Below are 19,722 nucleotides of genomic sequence, written 5' to 3' on the forward strand. Positions count from 1 at the left end.
GGCAGCTTTGGCTACTTAGCCATCTCACTGGCCCTACAGCTATACTCACTGAGAGCAGAGGTAAAATATAAACCTTTTATAAATATCATAAATGTAAAATTTGGTTATACAGTATAAAATGTAAGTAATTTGATTCTCTCTCTCATCCCCTCCTGTCCTTCTTCCCTCCTTCACTCCTTCCCATCCTTCCTCCCCGCACCCCCTCAGTTTTTTGAGGCTGGCCTGGAATTCACTCTATAGAGCCTCCAACTCACAGAGATTGTTGATTTAGCCTCCCTAGTGCTGTGGTTAAAGATGTCCGGCAGCACACCAGCTGGCAATCTCATTCTGGCTGTGCACTTCAGCTGTATTTCCCACCACACTTTGAACCCTGGTTTCTAACGTGCTCATTGTTTGTGGTTTCAGTGCTATCCCAACTGTAACTCTGATTTCTTCCCTTTATCGTGTGGCTATGTTCTGATCAGCCACCTAATTAGTATGTGGGGTATGTATTTTTATATTCCGGCTGACTGACATTAATCTGCATGGTGTCAGAGCATGAAAACCTTGAGGAGACATGGGGGAGGGGAAGAAGAAGGTTCCAGATCTCAGGACAATTTCCTGACAACGCTTGGAGAACGAGTAATTTCGTGTAAATTAAAGCCTCATCCAGATGAAGCCAGAAACATAGTTGGCTTATTTGGGAGTTCATTTTCTTTTGATTTCCTACTTCCTTGAGAATCTGACAACCCATAGAGGGATCCAGATCCTCGAGCCAGAAGAGACCTGAATAATTCTTTTGTAGTTCACAAGTATCCCTAGAAGGTGTGTCCATTGGTGTTCTTCACGTTAGGCCTGCCCACACACATTACTTCCAGGGATTTGCTTCCACATGTGATTGTTCTTTTGCCCAGACTTGGTATGGTGTCTAGTGTTTACTCATTATTGATGTACCATAAGCCTTTAAACCCATGAGATGTGGACAGTGACAGCATTGTGTTGCTGTTTACTTGATATATGTATTTATGTTACATCTTCTCTTCAACTGTGCAGTCAGGTAACAAATGACATTGAGCAGTGTTTAAAATGATGGTGTCTCATTGAGGACCTAATTACATGTGATAATTACATAGAATCAGAGTAAAAACTTTAGGGAAGGATTTTGAAATAACCAATTTTTTTTTTTTCTCAAAGTGTGGAAGAGCATTTTCCCTGTCCTTTTGTACTCTGGGTATGTTTTCAGTATAGTAGTGGTGGTATTTATAAACAGGGATTTTGAAAAGGTATTTCATAGCTACCAAAATATGAACTTGATATCCTAAAAATAATTATGCCTTTAATCTGCACTTGGGAGGCAGAGGGGGTAGATCTCTGTGAGTTTGAGGACAGCTTGATATACATAGTGAACTCCAGGACAGTCATAGCTGCATAGTGAGAATCTGTCTCAAAGAAAGCAAATAAACAAAACAACAATTAAAACTCCACAACGTTAGGATACATTCTGGATATTTGTCAGGATCTCACTCTAACCCAGGCTGACCTTTAACTCACGCTGTAGCTATAGAATTTGGGGTGATCCTTTTACCTCAGTCCCAAAAGGGATATGGTGATTTTAAAGGTAAAGGTGGGCAGTTTTTCTGAGAATAAAGAACTGTCTCCACCAAAGCAGAAGATTCAAATCCAACACTTTCTAAAAACACTCATACTGGAGGTCATTGTTCATGTCTCTGCTTAACTCCCCCATGAGATGTCGTTTACAATAAAAAGTTGTGTATAACCTGGTATTTTATATTTCACATAGTATTATCAATTCTGTTCACTTGGAGATTGTTCTAATAATTTTCCTGCTCAAAGGGAAAGCAGCCCTAAAGTTGTACTTACAAAACCAGCATTGAAACCCGGCAATAGAATGATGGCCTTGTTTGAGAACACCATCTTCCAGTTCCTGGGGAATCCTCTGTTTGCCAAGGCTTAAGGGACTGTAAAGCTATTTTTAGAGGCAATTTAGATAAGCAGACACTTAACATCTGATGGGCTGCCATTCATAGGTAAATTTTGGTTGCTAATTCCTTATGTAAATTATTGGACTAGAGTAGGTTCCTACCCTGCTGGGAGGCAGTTGATTGTCTACGCAGGTGAAGAGCAGCCAGATTCTAGGCCCCTGAAAGCCACTTTCATTACTTTAGTGGGTTTACTGCTGTGTCAGTGAGCATGCCTTTCCCCTTTTTATTTACTCTGCGGCCTTCAAGCTGGAGATAATTGGAGAATGCAAATCCCTTTCTATGAAGTTAAAGCATTGGCTGTTTTCTTAAGAAAATGCAGTTGAAGTTTATAAAGAAGGGCTCTCTGCTATCAGCACCACAGTGTTTTAATTAAAATCATTTGTCTCAAAAGAGCATGAGCAGGAGAGCAACCTTCATTTTTGCTCTCAGAACGAAGTGATTTTGGAAGCAAGTTTGCAAAGCAAGTTGTCCACCGGCAGGAGCAGCTGTCTTCTTGTGTACAGCAGCAGCCCAGAGCCTTCCGGGCTCCGCAGGGATCCAGTGGGCTCGGAGGAATGGCCACATTCACCTTTCAGAGTTACTTCTCTGCCATGAGGGTTGCTGGAATCTTGTTGGTCTGGAAATCCAGTCACGTTTCATGGCTTCTGTAGCTAACCACAGCTTATATTCAGTTAGAAAAGAAACCATAAACATTGCTCTTAACATAATATTTTTTCTTTCTTTGGGGATCTCTGATCTATAATGTGTTTAATTAGCTGTGCTAACTCCTGACAATGAGGATTTAGAGGAAACAGTCAGGATATGTTTACAGTAAAACACCAGGTCCTTGGCAGGTGAACTTCAGAATTTTCAGGATAACTACAAACTGGATTTAGTAACTTCCCTTTGATTCTGTGGCCATCTTTGGCCATGAACTGATTCCCTCCTGACCCTACACTAGCCTTGGTGATGCTTCCTCTTCCCACCCCACCAATTTTAATTAAATTGCCTGAGGCTGTGTTGGCAAGTAACTAGAAGAAAAGTATTTAAAGACTATTTTTAGGAGCAGTTTTACACTTTTAGAAAATGCAAGCCTGAAGTTTGATTTCTATAAATACACAATTTCTCCTGTGAATAGCATAGTATAGGAAGCATGTATGTTACAACTAATGAGTTAGTGCTCATATAGTTTTATTAACTTTAACAGTCAAGTCTGTGATTTACTTTGGTTCCTTGCTTTTATCTAATGTCATTTTCTGAGCCAGGGTCCTATCAAGAATATTACACCAGATTTAATTGTATGATCTCCTTAGGTTCCTCTTAGCTGTGACATTTTCTTATTTTTTTTTTTCTGGTTTTGATGGCCCTGGCAATTTTAGGAATATTAGTCAAGGATCTTGTAAGAAACCCCTTTATTGGAAGAGTTTATTTTTCTTCTGATGACTCAGAGATCATGGGTCTGGATGAAGATCACAGAGGTGGAATGCCACATTATTCTAACAATGCCCAGTATCAGTACCTCATGTTACTGACTGGGTGCTGAACTTAGTTATCTGAAGTAGTGTCTTCTCCCTGCCCCCAGATCCCCATGCTGTGGAAGAAATGCACACATCCAGTAGTTACGCACCATATCCTGTGAGCAAAGTAGCTACATATGTTTATCAGAAGTTTACCTCATAGAGATTAATTTCTTCTCCACCATTTACTCTTTGTTCAACCATTTATGTCTATCCTTGTGGATATCTGTTTTCTGTTTTGTGTTATAACAAGACTCCTGAATGTTGTTTAAAAAGTCCCCATTTCAGACAAGAAGCTCGTGGCCTTGGTTCTTGCACCCTTTTCACAGACATTCCTCCACATTTTATCTTTTCATGGTCTCAGGTGCCAATATGTGTAAGAAACAAAGTCTAGAAAGTGTGCTTCTTACAGAGTCCATGCACTATTTAATGATCACTTTTGACCTCTATCCTCCCGCCATAAATGGGAACCCCCAAGTCTGCCATACTAAAAGCTGTTCCCGTTTCTTCATTTAAATGAATTATCTAGTTTTCATTTTGCCCCTGAAATCACTCTGAAATAATAGTTCTTTCGTTTAAAAAAAAATCGTACTTTCTGTGGCGTTCTCCACACTATACCTTCTAATTCTGTGTTTAGTCAGGCACCAGATAGTTTCCCTGCCCCTTTGCGGTGAGAGAAATCTCATCCGAAGTGCCACTCTTTGGACTCAGGAGATGGTTCCGTCAGTGGAGTGCAGCTGTATGCATGAAGTTCAGATTCTCAGCACCCATAGTACAAACCAGGCTCAGTCAGGTTCCCGTCTGTGTAACCCTGGGATTCGCTGGATTCACAGTCTAGCCAGTTAGTCAGTCTGAGAATAGCTCAAAATGATAGGGTGGAGAGCAGCTGAAGAAGACACCTGACATAGACCTTTGGCCTGGGGTGGGAGGGAGAGAAGAAAAAAGAAACATTATGTTCTAAACTCTTGGTCTCAGCATCCGCAGCCTCCTGAGTAGCTGGCATGAGATGTGGATGCTGACAGTCATGGTTGACACGGGATGTCATTTCAAATGCCCCACAGAATCTAGCCTAAAAGGGGCACAGTGGGGACAGTGAGCAGTGACAAAACCAAGAGGTCGTAGTGCGGTGTCCTGTGTTGGAGTCAGGGAAAGCATGGACAAATCAGAAGCACTTACTCTAGTGTTGATTTCTAAGAGCTGTTTATTCTTTATTTACATGTTTGTGTTTGTCTGCATGTATATGTGCATGTGTGTGTGTGACCACATGAGTGCCTGGTACCCAAAGAGGCCAGAAGAAGGCATCAGATTCTCCCAGGAGCTGGCGTTGTGGACTGTAATGAGCTGCCATGTGGGGTCTGAACTGGGGTCCTCTATAAGAGCATAAGTGTTCTTAACAAGCCATCTCCTCAGCCCACTTTTTTTCTGGGTTTTGGTGGTGGTGTCCTGTTGTTTCTGATTTTGGTCTTCCTTTTTATTTGGTTGTGAGATGGAGTCTCACTCTCTGTCCCAAGCTGGTCTTGAATTCAAGGTCTTGCTGCCTTAGTATCCAGAGTTGTAGAATTTTAGGCATGTGCCTTTACAGCCAGCAAGAGGCCTGGAGGTTGAGGGACACCCCAAGTGGAGTTAGAAGTCTGGGTTGTGGTGTCCTCTTTGTTGGTTTATGGCTGTTTGGCCTCAGGACACTTGGTTAACCTTCCTGGGCTCTTCTCTCACTTACATATTGAAAAGATTAGAATATTTTAGCATCCCTCAATCTTCCTAGTCACAAATCTCTTTTAGTAAGGCTCTTTTGAACTCCTCAAGCATTTTTAAATAATTCTTTCATTGCATAACATATGATAAAAATTTTAACCTCAAGTAGAAAGCACTTATTCTAGACTGACCAGTACATTAACATACTCTTTGATATTTATGCTATACAACAGCTGTCTACAGTTTATGATTTAATAGTTGTAGTTTAACTTTAAGTTGGATGAATAAAATATGTATGTTGTTGAAAATTCAAAATAAAAGATTATACTTTGTTTTAGGAGAGACAAATGGATTTAAATGTTTTCAGCATTTAAAAAACAGTCTAAACTCTCCTCTTTCCCTCCACCCTCTCCCTGTTCTGGCTCTAGAACCAGGACCTCAACCAGATTAGGCTATATTCCCAGCCCTCAATCTACATCTAATACCTAAGTTATGCAATTTATATATTTGGGGATTAAAGGGATATAGAAATTCATTTCCACATTTTTTATATTTTTTTGCTCTATGTGATAAAATTTAGGCTGAATCATAATTACTATTTTTTTTAAAATCTTTATAACATTAATTTCCAATTCTTGGGAGGCAGAGACGGGTGGATCTTTGTGAGTTCAAAGCCAGCCTGTTCTATGTAGCGATTTCTAGACCAACCAGAGCTACATAGTGAGCTACAAATAAAACAAAGCAAGCATTAATTTTTTGATGTCTAAAATCATATTGATGCATTTTATATAATTTTACTGATTTTGTGTATGTGTATATATGTGTGTGTGTGTGTGTGTACATGTGTGTGTGTGTACGTGTGTGTGTGTGTGTGTGTGTGTGTGTGTGTGTACTAGGAATTGAACTAGGGCCTTGCACATGTTATATCACTCTACTACTAAAGTATATTCCCATTTCTAATACTATAATTTTAAAATTATAGCTTTCTTTATTCTTGAGAATTTCATACAATATGTACAATGAGATATGCTTATATCCACTTTCCCACTTCCCCCTCTAATGTCCCCAGTGTGTCCCACTACCAACTTCATGTCTTTCTTTTCTGGTAACCCACTAAATTCAGGTAGTGCTTCACCTGTGTGTGTTACGTGGAGCCACAACACTGGAACATGGGTGGCTTACTAATGAAAGCACACTCAATGAGAGCACACTCAATGAGAGCACACTAACAAAAGAATCTCCCTCCCTAGAAGCTGTCAGCGGCCAGTGGCTCCTTATGAAGGGGAGATGTCTGAATGAGTAAGGGCGAGAAATTGAACTTAATATACCCAAAGAGCATATTTGGATGCATTAGTAAAATTACCTTTCTGTGTTTACCTGAGCTTCCAAACTTTAAACAGCAGACCATTACACATATGAATTAAACAGTGTATCAGTATAGCTGAAAACAATGTGAAATTGTATGATAGTAAAGACTACACAACGATAACAGTCTTTGTCTAAATGAACTGTGAGCTCACTTGACTAGTTTTACTCTCTCTGCATATGTTGGATGAAAGGCCATACACTGTTTTTTGTTATTTTATTTTATTTTATTTTACAATACAATTCAGTTCTACATATCAGCCACATATTCCCTTGTTCTCCCCCCTCCCGCCCCTCTCCCCTTCCCCCCAGCCCACCTCCTCCAGGGCAAAGCCTCCCCTGAGGACTGAGATCAACCCGGTAGACTCAGTCCAGGCAGGTCCAGTCCCCTCCTCCCAGGCCAAGTCAAGTGTCCCTGCATAAGCTCCAGGTTTCAAACAGCTAACTCATACAACAAGCCCAGGGCCTGGTCCTACTGCCTGGATGCCTCCCAAACAGTTCAAGCCAATCTACTGTCTCACCCATTCAGAGGGCCTGATCCAGTTGGGGGCCCCTCAGCCATTGGTTCATAGTTCATGTGTTTCCATTCGTTTGGCTATTTGTCCCTGTGCTTTATCCAACCTTGGTTTCAACAATTCTCGCTCATATAAACCCTCCTCTTTCTCACTAATTAGATTCCCAGCGCTCCACCCGGGGCCTAGCCGTGGATCTCTGCATCCAGATTCCTCAGTCGTTGGATGGGGTTTCTAGCATGACAATTAGGGTGTTTGGCCATCCCATCACCAGAGTAGGTCAGTTCAGGCTGTCTCTCGACCATTGCCAGCAGTCTATTGTGGGGGCATCTTTGTGGATTTCTGTGGGCCTCTCTAGCACTTTGCTTCTTCCTATTCTCATGTGGTCTTCATTTACCATGGTCTCCTATTCCTTGTTCTCCCTCTCTGTTCTTGATCCAGCTGGGATCTCCTGCTCCCCCAAGCTCTCTTTCCCTCGACCCTTGCCCTTCATTACCCCCACTCATGTCCAGGCTGTTCATGTAGATCTTAATCCATTTCTCCGTCATTGGGCAATCCCCGTGTCTTTCTTGGGGTCCTGTTTTCCAGGTAGCCTCCCTGGTGATGTGAGTCATCCTTGTTCCACATCTAGTATACTCCTATGAGTGAGTACATACCATGTTTGTCTTTCTGAGTCTGGGTTACCTCACTCAGGATGATTTTTTCTAGATCTATCCATTTGCCTGCAAACCCCATGATGTCATTGTTTTTCTCTGCTGAGTAGTATTCCATTGTGTATATGTACCACATTTTATTTATCCATTCTTCAGTTGAAGGGCATCTAGGTTGTTTCCAGGTTTTGGCTATTACAAACAATGCTGATATGAACATAGCTGAGCAAGTGCTCTTGTGGTATGATTGAGCATTTCTTGGGTATATGCCCAAGAGTGGTATAGCTGGATCTTTGGGAAGATTGATTCCCAATTTTCTAAGAAAGCGCCATATTGATTTCCAAAGTGGTTATACAAGCTTGCATTCCCACCAGCAGTGGAGGAGAGTTCCCTAGCTCCACATCCTCTCCAGCATAAGGTGTCTTCAGTATTTATGATCTTAGCCATTCTGACAGGCATAAGGTGGTATCTCAGAGTTGTTTTGATTTGCATTTCCCTGATGATTAGGGATGTTGAGCAATTCCTTAAATGTCTTTTAACCATTTGAGTTTCCTCTGTTGAAAATTCTCTGTTTAGTTCTAAAGCCCATTTCTTAATTGGACTGTTGGGCATTTTGATGTCTAATTTCTTGAGTTCCTTATGTATTCAGGATAGCAGTCCTCTGTCAGATGTGGGGTTGGTGAAGACCTTTTCCCATTCTGTAGGCTGTCGCTTTGCCTTGTTGACCATATCTTTTGCGCTACAAAAGCTTCTCAGATTCAAGAGGTCCCATTGATTGATTGTTTCTCTCAGTGTCTGTGCTACTGGTGTTATATTTAGGAAGTGATCTCCTATGCCAATGCATTCAAGACTACTTCCTACTTTCTCTTCTAGCAGGTTCAGAGTAGCTGGATTTATGTTGAGGTCTTTGATCCACTTGGACTTAAGTTTTGTGCATGGTGACAGATATGGATCTATTTGCAGCCTTCTACATGTTGATATCCAGTTATGCCAGCACCATTTGTTGAAGATGCTTTCTTTTTTCCATTGCACACTTTTGGCTTCTTTGTCAAAAATTATATGTTCATAGGTGTGCGGATTAATGTCAGGGTCTTCAATTCAATTCCATTGGTCCACATGTCGGTTTTTATGCCAATACCAAGCTGTTTTTATTACTGTAGCTCTATAATAGAGCTTGAAGTCAGGAATCGTGATGGAAAAGGCCATACACTGTTTTTAAAGTAGGGAATTAGAATAAACAGTTAGGTTTTAGGAAATGATAATGATGCCTGTTTAAATTTCACTCTTACAAAATTAGCAGGACAGTGAGATGGCTCATCAGATACAAGTGCTTGCCACAGAAGCCCTGATGATGTGAGTTTGTTTCCCAGAATCCATGAAAGGTGGTTAGGAAAGAAGAAACTGCACAAAGTTGTTCTGTAGCATCCATATGCATGCTGTGGCAAATGTACACCCCCATATCATACACACACACACACACACACACACACACAAATAATAATAATAATAATAATAATAATAAATAAAATAAATAATATAATTTAATTTTAAATTTTTTTTTTTAAATAATATAATTGTTAACAACAAGTATTACCTAAGTAAGTTCTTAAATATATTTTTATATTTTTCATAGACAGACAAATAAGTGTTGATTCTTGAATTACAGACAGTTATGAGCCACCCAGCATGGGTGCTGGGAACCAAACTGTGGTCCTCTGCAAGAGCAGCAATTACTCTATGCCTCCAACCCCAACCTCAAGGTTTTATATAATGTTCGAACCACATTGCGGTAATTTTATAAACTGATACAGGCTGTGGTTGCCATACCCATCCAATATAGAGTCACACTTACAGAGACTCACTGCTCCAGCCTTGGTGACAAAGGCAACTCCTAGAGATAGTCCAATTAATAGCCTGTCAGAAACTTCTCATTAATGGTTAATCCATGCTGGTTAGCAAGGTAGTTTATGTCCCAATTCTTGAAACAAGTCATACTTAAAAAGTAAGGGTGCCACTTTCCTAGGGGAATTGTGTTCTAGGTTTATTGGCAATTAGTAATCTCTTTGGTGAGTAATCTAGATACTCCTTTCAATACTTTCAAGTGCTTCCTGGTTTAGTATTTTATAATTTAAGAAATTATGTTTTATTTTAAATTGTATATACTCTATATCTGTGTGGGGTTATATGTGCTTGAGGCTAGAAGATGGTGTCAAACCCCCTGGAGCTAGAGTTATAGGTGGTTGTGAGCTGGTCCCATGCTGGTGCTGGGAAATGAACTCAGGTCCTTTGCAAGAGCAGCAAGAACTCTTAACCACCAAACCCCACTTCAGCCCCAAGTAGTTTGTAATTTGATGAAAAAGCCTGTGCCTGACCCCAAGTGGATCATAGCCATGTACCATCATATCTCATTCTTAGCTTGTCTTTTGCCAGATTGAACAGTGTTTCTTCATTTAATATATATGATATAACAAACTTCCCATGTCTTATATCACTGAACTTTACTAGACTTGTTATATAACCTCAGAGAAGTTTCTTACTTTCTGGAGACTTGGGTTCTCCATCCATGAAAAGGAAATAATATATTGCTAGAGCTGTTGAGAGGATTGAATAACACTGTGCCCACCTGTTGATAAGTACTCCTTAAACATTATCTACCACTGTAGATGGACTTTCCTTCCCTGGCTGCCAGGTCCCAAATAACTGACATGGAGACTTAATATTGATTATAAAATGCTTGGCTAATAGCTCAGGCTTGTTACTAGCTAACTCTTACATTTTAAATGAACCCATTTATATTAATCTATGTGCTTCCCCAAGGCTCATTTACCTCATGTATGTGCTTTCCATCCTGCTTGTTCTGCAGCTCATGACATCTCTCTGACTCTGCCCTTCTTCTTCCCAGCATTTTCACTGCCTTGAAAAGGGCCTAGCCATTAGCCAGTCAGCTTTTTATTAACAATGGGAGCAATACATATTTACAGTGTACAAAAATTTTTCCACAGCATACCTACAGCAACATCGTTGTTAATTCCCAACTTCCAAGTCTTTGCACTCTGTCACCTAATAACAGTACAAGAAGCAGATTTTTTTCAGAGGCTCCTGTATGTTCATTGGCTCCAAAAAAAGTTTTTAAACTGAATAAGTAACATTCCTCACACATATAAATGATTTGCTTTTTGGATAAACAGATGACAATTTGAGTAACAAAATGTAAATTGTCAAGAAAGTCACTTTTGGTATTACTTACATCATGAACACTAAAAGTTGAATTGTTTTCATTGACATTAAAGGGGATCTGTAAGTTTGAAGTGGTTGAGCAACATTTTTATCACTGTGGTCTTCTGTTGGCTTTTTCTAATTCTGTTTCTGCTTTCAAGTTCTGATGATTCATAGCATGTTAGATTTGTATGCATCTAGGGCCATACAATGTTTTGATGAGTTTTATTTTTTCTTTTTCATATACTAACTGATGGCATCCAATTATTTGTTGGCTTGTGATTAAAATCATGATATGAATTACTGCTAATAGAAGCCCACATTTCTTCACAGCTGTATTATGATGGGTAATGAGGATAGTGTTCTCCCAGGAGTTAGGTGTTCATCTGCCACTTTCCACAGGTTCCTGAAATAGCATTTATCAGCCTCCTGTTGCAAATGACAGAACCCAATGAAACTACCTTAGGCAAAATAAAGAAATTATTGGAAGAATTCAAAAGCCAGAGATCACAGGACCAAACTATGGAAAATGCAAATACAGATTCTGCAGGGGTCTAGTCACTGCCAAGCCCACCTGCCCAGCTCCCTGTCTCACCCCCCAATTACATGTTGAGAATTCTAGTATAGGAATCCAAATCTTTGATTGGCACGATTTTATCAGATGCTTACTTCTGGACCAATCAACTATGACTAGAAAGGTGGGATATTAAAGTAACCTGGCTAGAGTGGTGTTCCAGCATCTGGACAGCTGGGAATATCCCAACTCTAGGGAAGCATATATTAGAGTACAGCGAGGGTCACCCTAGAACATTTATTTTCAACAGGACCATAGCTATCCTCTACGATGCTGTGTTTGGAATGACTCACTTCTTACATTTTCTTCTAATTAACTCAGTGTGAGGTCTTTGTTTTCAAGACAGGGTTTCTCTGTGTAACTCTGGCTGTCCTGGAACTTGCTCCATAGACCAGGCTGGCCTCAAACTCACAGAGATGCACCTGCCTCAGCCTCCTGAGTGCTGGGATTAAAGACGTGCGACACCACTGTCTGAGAGCTCAGTGTGAGTTCTCAGGGGAAAATATTCTGTTCAATTCTGTATCTTTAGGCATATGAGTCATCTGTTTCTAAATTATGAACTAATGGTGAATGTAATAGTCCATTACAAAGTGTTTACTTAAGGACTTGTCACATCTTGGCTCCTCTAGTGAAAACAGTCTATTCTGAGTTCTAGTTCTGACCAGTTCTCTGATGAGTCACCAAGCTCTGAGCTTCAGTCTTTGCTCCTGTGATATGGGGAGCATCTTGTTCAGTGATTGGGGTTGTACGGTTAGAAGTGACTTCATATTGAAAACAAAGACACTCTGCTAGGCAGATGGATCATTGGTAAAGCAGTTGTGCTGCAAGTATGAGGGCCTGCATTCAGATCCCAGGCCCCCACAAAAAGACAGTGAGTACCTGTAACTCCCATACTGGTGAGGGTGAGTAAGAGAAGACATATAAGTCCCTGGAACTAAAAGCCACCATCATATCCAAATTGATGAGCTCCAGATTCAATGAGGAGAGACTCTTCCAAATAAGATAGAGCATAATTGAGGAAGACAGCTGACATTAACCTCTAGCCTCTGCAGGTGAACACACACATTCACACTCACATGTAAGTACACCAAACACACACACACACACACACACACACACACACACACACACACACACACACGAGAGAGAGAGAGAGAGAGAGAGAGAGACAGAGACAGAGACAGAGAGACAGAGAGAATATAAAACCTTACCATGTGTATATAAAGTTTTTTTGCACTTCCCAGGGTTTGTTATTTATTTATGATCGCCTGACTTATGGGCCAGAAAACTTGAGCTGTCATCTAATGGAACCAGAGAGGAGAGGATACATTAGTCTTCTGCTGGGGTACATGTGCTTTGAGTTCTTAGAAGTGATTCCCACAGATAACTCTACTTTCCCATGGTGTATAAGAAGATACTTCCCTAAAATTCTGCTGTGTTCTTCTTACTGTTTTCAGGGTTTTGTCAAGCAGGAAAGGATTTGCGTTTGGTCTCACTGTGTATGGAACAAATTGACATCCCAGCGGGGTTCCTCCTGGTGGGGGCCAAGTCTCCCAATCTTCCTGAACATATCCTAGTGTGTGCTGTAGATAAACGGTTCCTACCAGATGACCATGGGAAAAATGCACTTTTAGGTGAGTGTTTAATGTCTATAAAACTCCTTCCGAGAGGAAGGAGTTGAAATACATGTTTATTGAAAGTTATCAGAGAATTTTATATGTATGTGACTGAATTTAGTTAGAGTTTAAATGGTTTACTTTCAAACAGGAAATATTTTTCTCTCATTAACTTAAATATATTTTATACTTTTTATTATCAAAAATTAGACATGCAAAACTTTTTGAGAAAATTAAAAAGCAGTATGCAATTTATCAAAATTTAACATTTTATGTCTAAGAGCAGAATATTGGTTTAGCATGTGTAATTATCTCAATTTTATTCTTAGCCATATAAAAAGTTTTTTGCATTTTATTAAATAAAGCAAAATTTATTCTATATAGTCACTGATCTGAACCTGAGGTCATTTCTCAATTATTTGTGAATTATTCACTTTATAAGGTATTTACAAATTTTCAGTACTACCTAATGCCTCATAGATATGATTAGCTTGAATATGAAATATCTCCAATAGAAGGAAGACTAGAAAGGGACATAATAATCAGAATGTACATTATGTGTGTGTGTGTGTGTGTGTGTGTGTGTGTGTGTGTACATGTATATACATATATGAAATTGTCAAAGCACTCAGTAAAAGTTATATTAAAATGTCACCCACAGGCTGTCTCCAGTGTTTGAGAGCTGGCTCCTACTAGGTAGTGCTGTTCTGAGGGGCATGGAACCTTTAGGAAGTAGAGCCTGGCTGGAGGACCACTACACTGTAACCAGTTGCCTCACACTCCTAATGCTTGGCCAGGAGCATCATTCCTTTCCTTCCTTGTCATGATGAACTGCATCCCTTGAACTTATTAAGCCAGAATGAACCATTCCCCCTAATGCCAATTCTGCCATCAGTCTATCACAATAACAAGAAAGGTGACTACTTTGCCAGGCGGTGGTGGCACATGCCTTTAATCCCAGCACTCAGGAGGCAGAGCCAGGCAGATCTCTGTGAGTTTGAGGCCAGCCTAGTCTACAGAACGAGCTCCAGGACAGGCACCAAAACTACACAGAGAAACCCTGTCTCGGAAAAAAAAAAAAAAAAAAAAAAAAAAAAAAAAAAAAACAACTAACAGATACTTCTCAATCTCAAGAGATATATAAATGCTATGAAACATATAACAGTATCCCAGAATTATTTTATTTTCTGGCTTAGAATCTTGGCTTTTTCACAACATAACTGTATTACATCATACGAAAAGAAAATGGAGTTGGTGTTTTGGTTGGTTTTGTTATTGTATTGTTCTGAGACAGTGTCCTGGCTAGTTTTATGTAAACTTGACACAAGCTAGAGTCATCTGAAAGGAGGGAACCTCAATTAAGAAAATGCCTACATGAGATCCAGGGATAGGGCATTTGCTTAATTAGTGACTGATGAGGAGGGCCCAGCCCATTGTGGGTGGTGCCATCACTGGGCTGGTGGTCTTGGATTCTATAGGAAAACAGGCTGAGCAAGCCATGGGGAGCAATCCAGTAAGCAGCACCCCTCCATGGCCTCTGCATCAGCCTCTGCCTCCAGGTTCCTGCAGGCCCTGTGTGAATTCCTGTCCTGACTTCCTTCAGTGATGGACCATGGTGTAGAAATGTAAGCCAAATAACCCTGCTCTGGGTCATGGTGTTTCACTGCAGTAATAGTAACCCTAACTAAGACAGACATGGTCTCACTATGTAGACTTGGATGGCCTGGAACTCGCTACAGAGACCAGGCTGATCTCAAACTCAAGATCTGCATTTGCCTCCACAGTGCTGAATTAAAGGTGTGTACCACCACACCTAGCTGGTTTTTTAATTGTTTTGTAATAAAAAAGACAAGCAGGTATATGAGCTTTGATGTTATTTTGCTGCTGTGTTTTTCTAGAGGTTTTGCTTCTCAAAATTCCTTTTATTTAGATAGAATCATATCTTTAAAGTACAAATATCAGTAAAAGAAGAGGACAAAAGCTACTGTATTATGAGTTGATTTTTGTTTTAGTTTTATGCAGCCATCCAAATTATACAATATCAGAAAGACTTGAAAAGCATCAGTCCATATCTAGAGTCAGAAAGTAACCCTGAACATGCAATATAGAAGTCCCTTCCCTCCCCCACCTTTTCTCTTTCTTTCTTTCTTTCTTTCTTTCTTTCTTTCTTTCTTTCTTTCTTTCTTTCTTTTTTTTTTTTCTTTCTTTCTTGACAAGATCTTACTGTGTGGCCCAGACTGGCATGGAGCTCATTATGTGGACCTTAAGTTCTCAAGAGATCCACTTGCCTCTGCCTCCCAAGGGCTAGGATTATGTGAAGGCTTCTTAAATTATAGTTCAGAGCCATATATTGGTTAACATCTAATGGTCATTTTCATGCTTCACAAGTATCAAAAAATATGTACTGGGCACAGTTGCACACATCTATAATCCCGGCACCAAAGAGTAGAGCAGAAGGATCAAGAGTTCAAGGTCACCTTGGGCTACATAGTGAGACCTTATCAAAAAAATGAGGACTGGAAGTGTAGTTCAGTGACAGAGGCCATAAGTTTGTTCCCCAGTACTGAACAAAAAATGCATTGATTTTTTTCTTTAAATGAAATTAAGCACATAGTTTAATACAGAAATCTAATGGTAAATCTTATTTATTGTAGTAAATTAACAAAGAAGGTCTAAGCATTCATTTCTTCATTTGGTAGAAGTTATTCAGACTATACTGTGTAATAAAAATCAAGCTAAACTATGACATGGAGGGGAAATTATAAGGGACAGTCCTTCCATTAATGCACTTAAGACTCATGGGTGGTGTAAAACAATTTAGGAAACATATGTAGTATTTTAAAAGCATTATAGTCTCTTCTAATATGGTGAAGTAGAGCTCTGACTAAAACCCTGAAAAATGTCTCATAATCCATTAATAGTTCTTCATGACTAGAGGAATCCTCATGATACAGAAAGCACTGTCAGATTATGTATCTGTTGGTTGGGTGGATGGACAGACTCATGGATGGATGATTGGATAGTTAGATAGAAAATAGATGGACAATCAGATGTATGTATGTATGTATGGATGGATGGATGGATGGATGGATGGATGAATGGAAGGAAGGATGGATGGGTAGTTGGAGGGATGGATGGGTGGATGGATAGATGGATGGATAGATAAATGGATAGATGGACAGATAGGTGAATGGATGTCTGTAGGAACTTAGTGAATTAAACAGTCATTGACTTTTTTATTTATTGCTATTGGCCTACAGCTTCAACAAATTGAGAGTATTTTCTAATACAATGCTTCCCTGAATGCATTATACAATTTATAGGTTTGTATTAATGTTCATTACTTGATAAAAATGACAGAAAGAAACTGCTAATTCTGTATAATTAAGCAGAGGTTATGGTCATCTCTTGTTCACCATTTTCCTCCAGTGTTTACTGGAAGGTGTTCAGCATATGATTGTCATAATAATAACTTGGACCTCCTGTCTATAAATGCTTTGAATTATTGGTATTCTCCAAGAATATTATAAAATGCTCTTTTTACCCCTGTGGCCTTTCTTTTCTCTCTTTGTCCTTGTTAATAGTCCAGGTTGGTTGAGGGGTTTGAGAACTGACAGTTTGTCAGCAGCCTTGTTCTCAGGTGTTGTAGACAGGTACATGGTCTTTATACCAGATGCAGGGAGCCTTGTCCTGCTCATCTGTATGACTGTATGCATGTTCTGTTTCCATCAGATATGAGTAAAGGAACTCGCTGTCTTCCTGGTCTCTCCTTCTTTTGTGTATTAAAGGGGCTAATGGCTGACTTTTCATAAAGCAGTGCATGGTTTCTTCTCCTCCCAGCCTTCTCCATTTCCTCTTTCCACATCTGCTCCAGCCAGGCCATTGAGAGTCTTATTTTGTTTAATTAGTCCAAGTGATTGTTCAGACATTCAGTATAAAAGACTAAGAAGCTGAGATGTGTAAAGAAAAAATGATAATTTCATAGAGCTGTGTCTAGCTCTCATAGGAACAGAAGAGTCACTCTTGGACATATACCCAAGGCGTGCTCAATCATACCACAAGAACACCTGCTCAGCTATGTTCATAGGAACAGAAGTGTCCGGCAAGCTTAGCATCTCACAGCTCTGCCCATGCTGCCCTCTCCCTCCTGCTCACAAGGGTCCTAGTCACAGCTCTTATTATCTCCAAAACCAGAGTTCATGTGTAATTGAATTGGGTTCCAATTTTACAAACCCTTGCAAATCTAGGGTCCAGTACCATCTAGATAAAATCTACAAGACAGATTCTAATTGTCCCATATTGGGTCAGATACTTGTCATACATCATATGACTGTGGGTCTCTGGGGACAAGCTGCTGTGGGGAGCTATGCAGAGAGCCAATAGCAGGACCCCCAGGCTCTTTAAAGAACTTTTTTAGCTGGACATGGTGGCACACGCCATTTATCCCAGCACTCAGGAGGCAGAGGCAGGCAAATCTCTGTGAGTTCAAGGCCAGCCTAGTCTACAAAGTGAGTTCCTGGACAGCTGGGGCTACACAGAGAAACCCTGTCTGGAAAAAACAAAACAAAACAAAACAAAAAACCTTTTTTAGAATAATAAACAACAAGTCTTTAATGATTAAATAGTTTTTAAGTAATAAAAAATTAAACATCATTTAATTAAAAATTAAAAATATTTTAAGTTAAAGTTTTTTATTATTATTCATTCATTTTATAGGGAGGTGGGTTTCATAAAGCTGTTTTCATTGAGGCATATCATATTCTTTGATATTCACTATATTATTCTCTCCTCAGAAGGTGCTTAAGAAAGGAACAGAGCTTTAGGACAAAATTTCTTCCTCTTCTTTTTCCCCCTTCCTTTCCTCCCTTCTCCCTTCCTCCTCCCTCTTTCCCTCTGTCCCTTCTGTCTGTTCTCTCTCCCTCCTTTCCCTCTATTCTCTCTCCATCCCTCCCCCTCCTCTTCCTCCCCTCCCTCTCCCCCTCCCTCTTCTCTCCCTCCTCTTCCTTCCTTTCCCAGTGCTGAAGCTCTAACTCAGGCCATCCACAGCTAGGCATCCTATCACTAGTCTACACTCCTCAGCCTCCACCCAGTTTCCCTGTCTTTATATGCTATATAAATTCTGTCATATGATACTTTTCACTCCATTTTCTTAGCCTATTGTCCTGTTATTGTAGCATTTAACTTATTCCCAGCCTTTTACTGTTATAAAAATGACTCTGCTGTTATAGTTTGACTGTGAATTTTATGTTAAATAACAGCATTGGAGCAATATTAAATTTCATGATTCTTTTGAACATAGAGTACCAATTTACAAGCATTGGTTTCTTTGCAATTGTATCTGAAGAATTTAAAATCAAAGAGGAAAGATTGGCGCATGGTGGGGGACCTCTACTAAAACCTTACCCTTGGGTTTTTTCCCCTTCTGAAGAATTTCCTAAAGATTGAGACACTGTTGGTTCACAGACTATGAATATTTTTATACTTTTTACATCTAGAAGTAGTGTGTATCATCTTACAAGGCCACTAGTAACATTGACTTTCCCCATTCTAGGGTTTTCTGGAAATTGTATTGGTTGTGGAGAAAGAGGATTTCGATATTTCACAGAATTTTCCAACCACATTAACTTGAAGCTCACCACCCAGCCGAAGAAACAGAAGCACTTGAAGTACTACCTTGTCAGGACCTCCCAGGGCGTGCTCTCCAAGGGGCCTCTGATCTGCTGGAAAGGTAATCGAGTTCCAGGAGGGGGAGGGGAGGGGGGTGCTAGGGTGGTGACTAGTGACCTTTACTGGGTTCAGAGTACAGGTGTGGGATAGATAAATAGCTCAAGTTCAAAAGGTTGTTCAAAAATGTGAAGCCCTTTGGGAGGTTGTTTGACTTGTCCCTTGTTATAATTAACTGAAGCATTTGAGTATAGGAAATACAAGTCTTTCCATTTCTCTCCAGAGAAAGCGTGCAGCTCTGGGGCTGGGAAATGCACTCTTGGTTTCTTTTCATTTCCCTGAGTGTAAAATGTGTTCTTTGCTTTATTTCAGTTTGTTAGCACTTCTCACATTTTTCTATTTTTATTTTACTAAAAACATACCAAGTAAGCAATCCAGTCTTCTGGATGTGTGGGGAAGTCCATGAGGGAGTTGGCAGTTTTGTTTCTTTGGAATTAGAAAAATTTAGCCAGCTACTCTGTAGGAAGTCATATCCTCATGTTCTTGGTAGGAATCACCATGATTTTAGCCGCTGTCCTGAAGCAGTTTCTTCTGATGCTGAGAACTTTTTCTCCATAGAATGATTATCTTTACCCTTCTTGCCTACATAAGATTTTTGCCTGACTGTGGAATAGCATAAATCCGAATTGCAATAGCACATTTGTCTCTGGGTCCTCCACCGTACTTACTCTTGGCTGCATTTGAAGAGGCATTATATAATGCCACGGAAACAATGTTGCATGTTCCAAGCCAGTGTCATCAGAGTTCTAATCTCACAACCACTGAACCTTAAGAATTTCATTCATAGTCTTTATCCTGGTAAAGGCTAAAGACTTTTCCTCTGGAAAGTCTTCCTGAATACCATAAACCCTAATGAAAGACTAAAAACTTGATAAACATAGTCTCTCTGTCTTTT

The 19,722-nt window shown here is 39.9% G+C and overlaps 1 protein-coding gene across 1 annotated transcript in view; it reads left to right on the forward strand.

Moving 5' to 3' along the window:
• Positions 1-19,722, forward strand: part of Greb1l (GREB1 like retinoic acid receptor coactivator) — a 248,203-nt gene that overhangs the window by 134,811 nt on the left and 93,670 nt on the right. The window contains exons 5-6 of the mRNA XM_028876702.2: positions 12,945-13,121; positions 18,655-18,831. Coding sequence (XP_028732535.1) covers positions 12,945-13,121; positions 18,655-18,831 — 354 coding nt within the window. The remainder of the gene's footprint in view (positions 1-12,944; positions 13,122-18,654; positions 18,832-19,722) is intronic.

This window comes from Peromyscus leucopus, chromosome 19, assembly GCF_004664715.2.
Source record: "Peromyscus leucopus breed LL Stock chromosome 19, UCI_PerLeu_2.1, whole genome shotgun sequence".
Taxonomy (NCBI): domain Eukaryota; kingdom Metazoa; phylum Chordata; class Mammalia; order Rodentia; family Cricetidae; genus Peromyscus; species Peromyscus leucopus.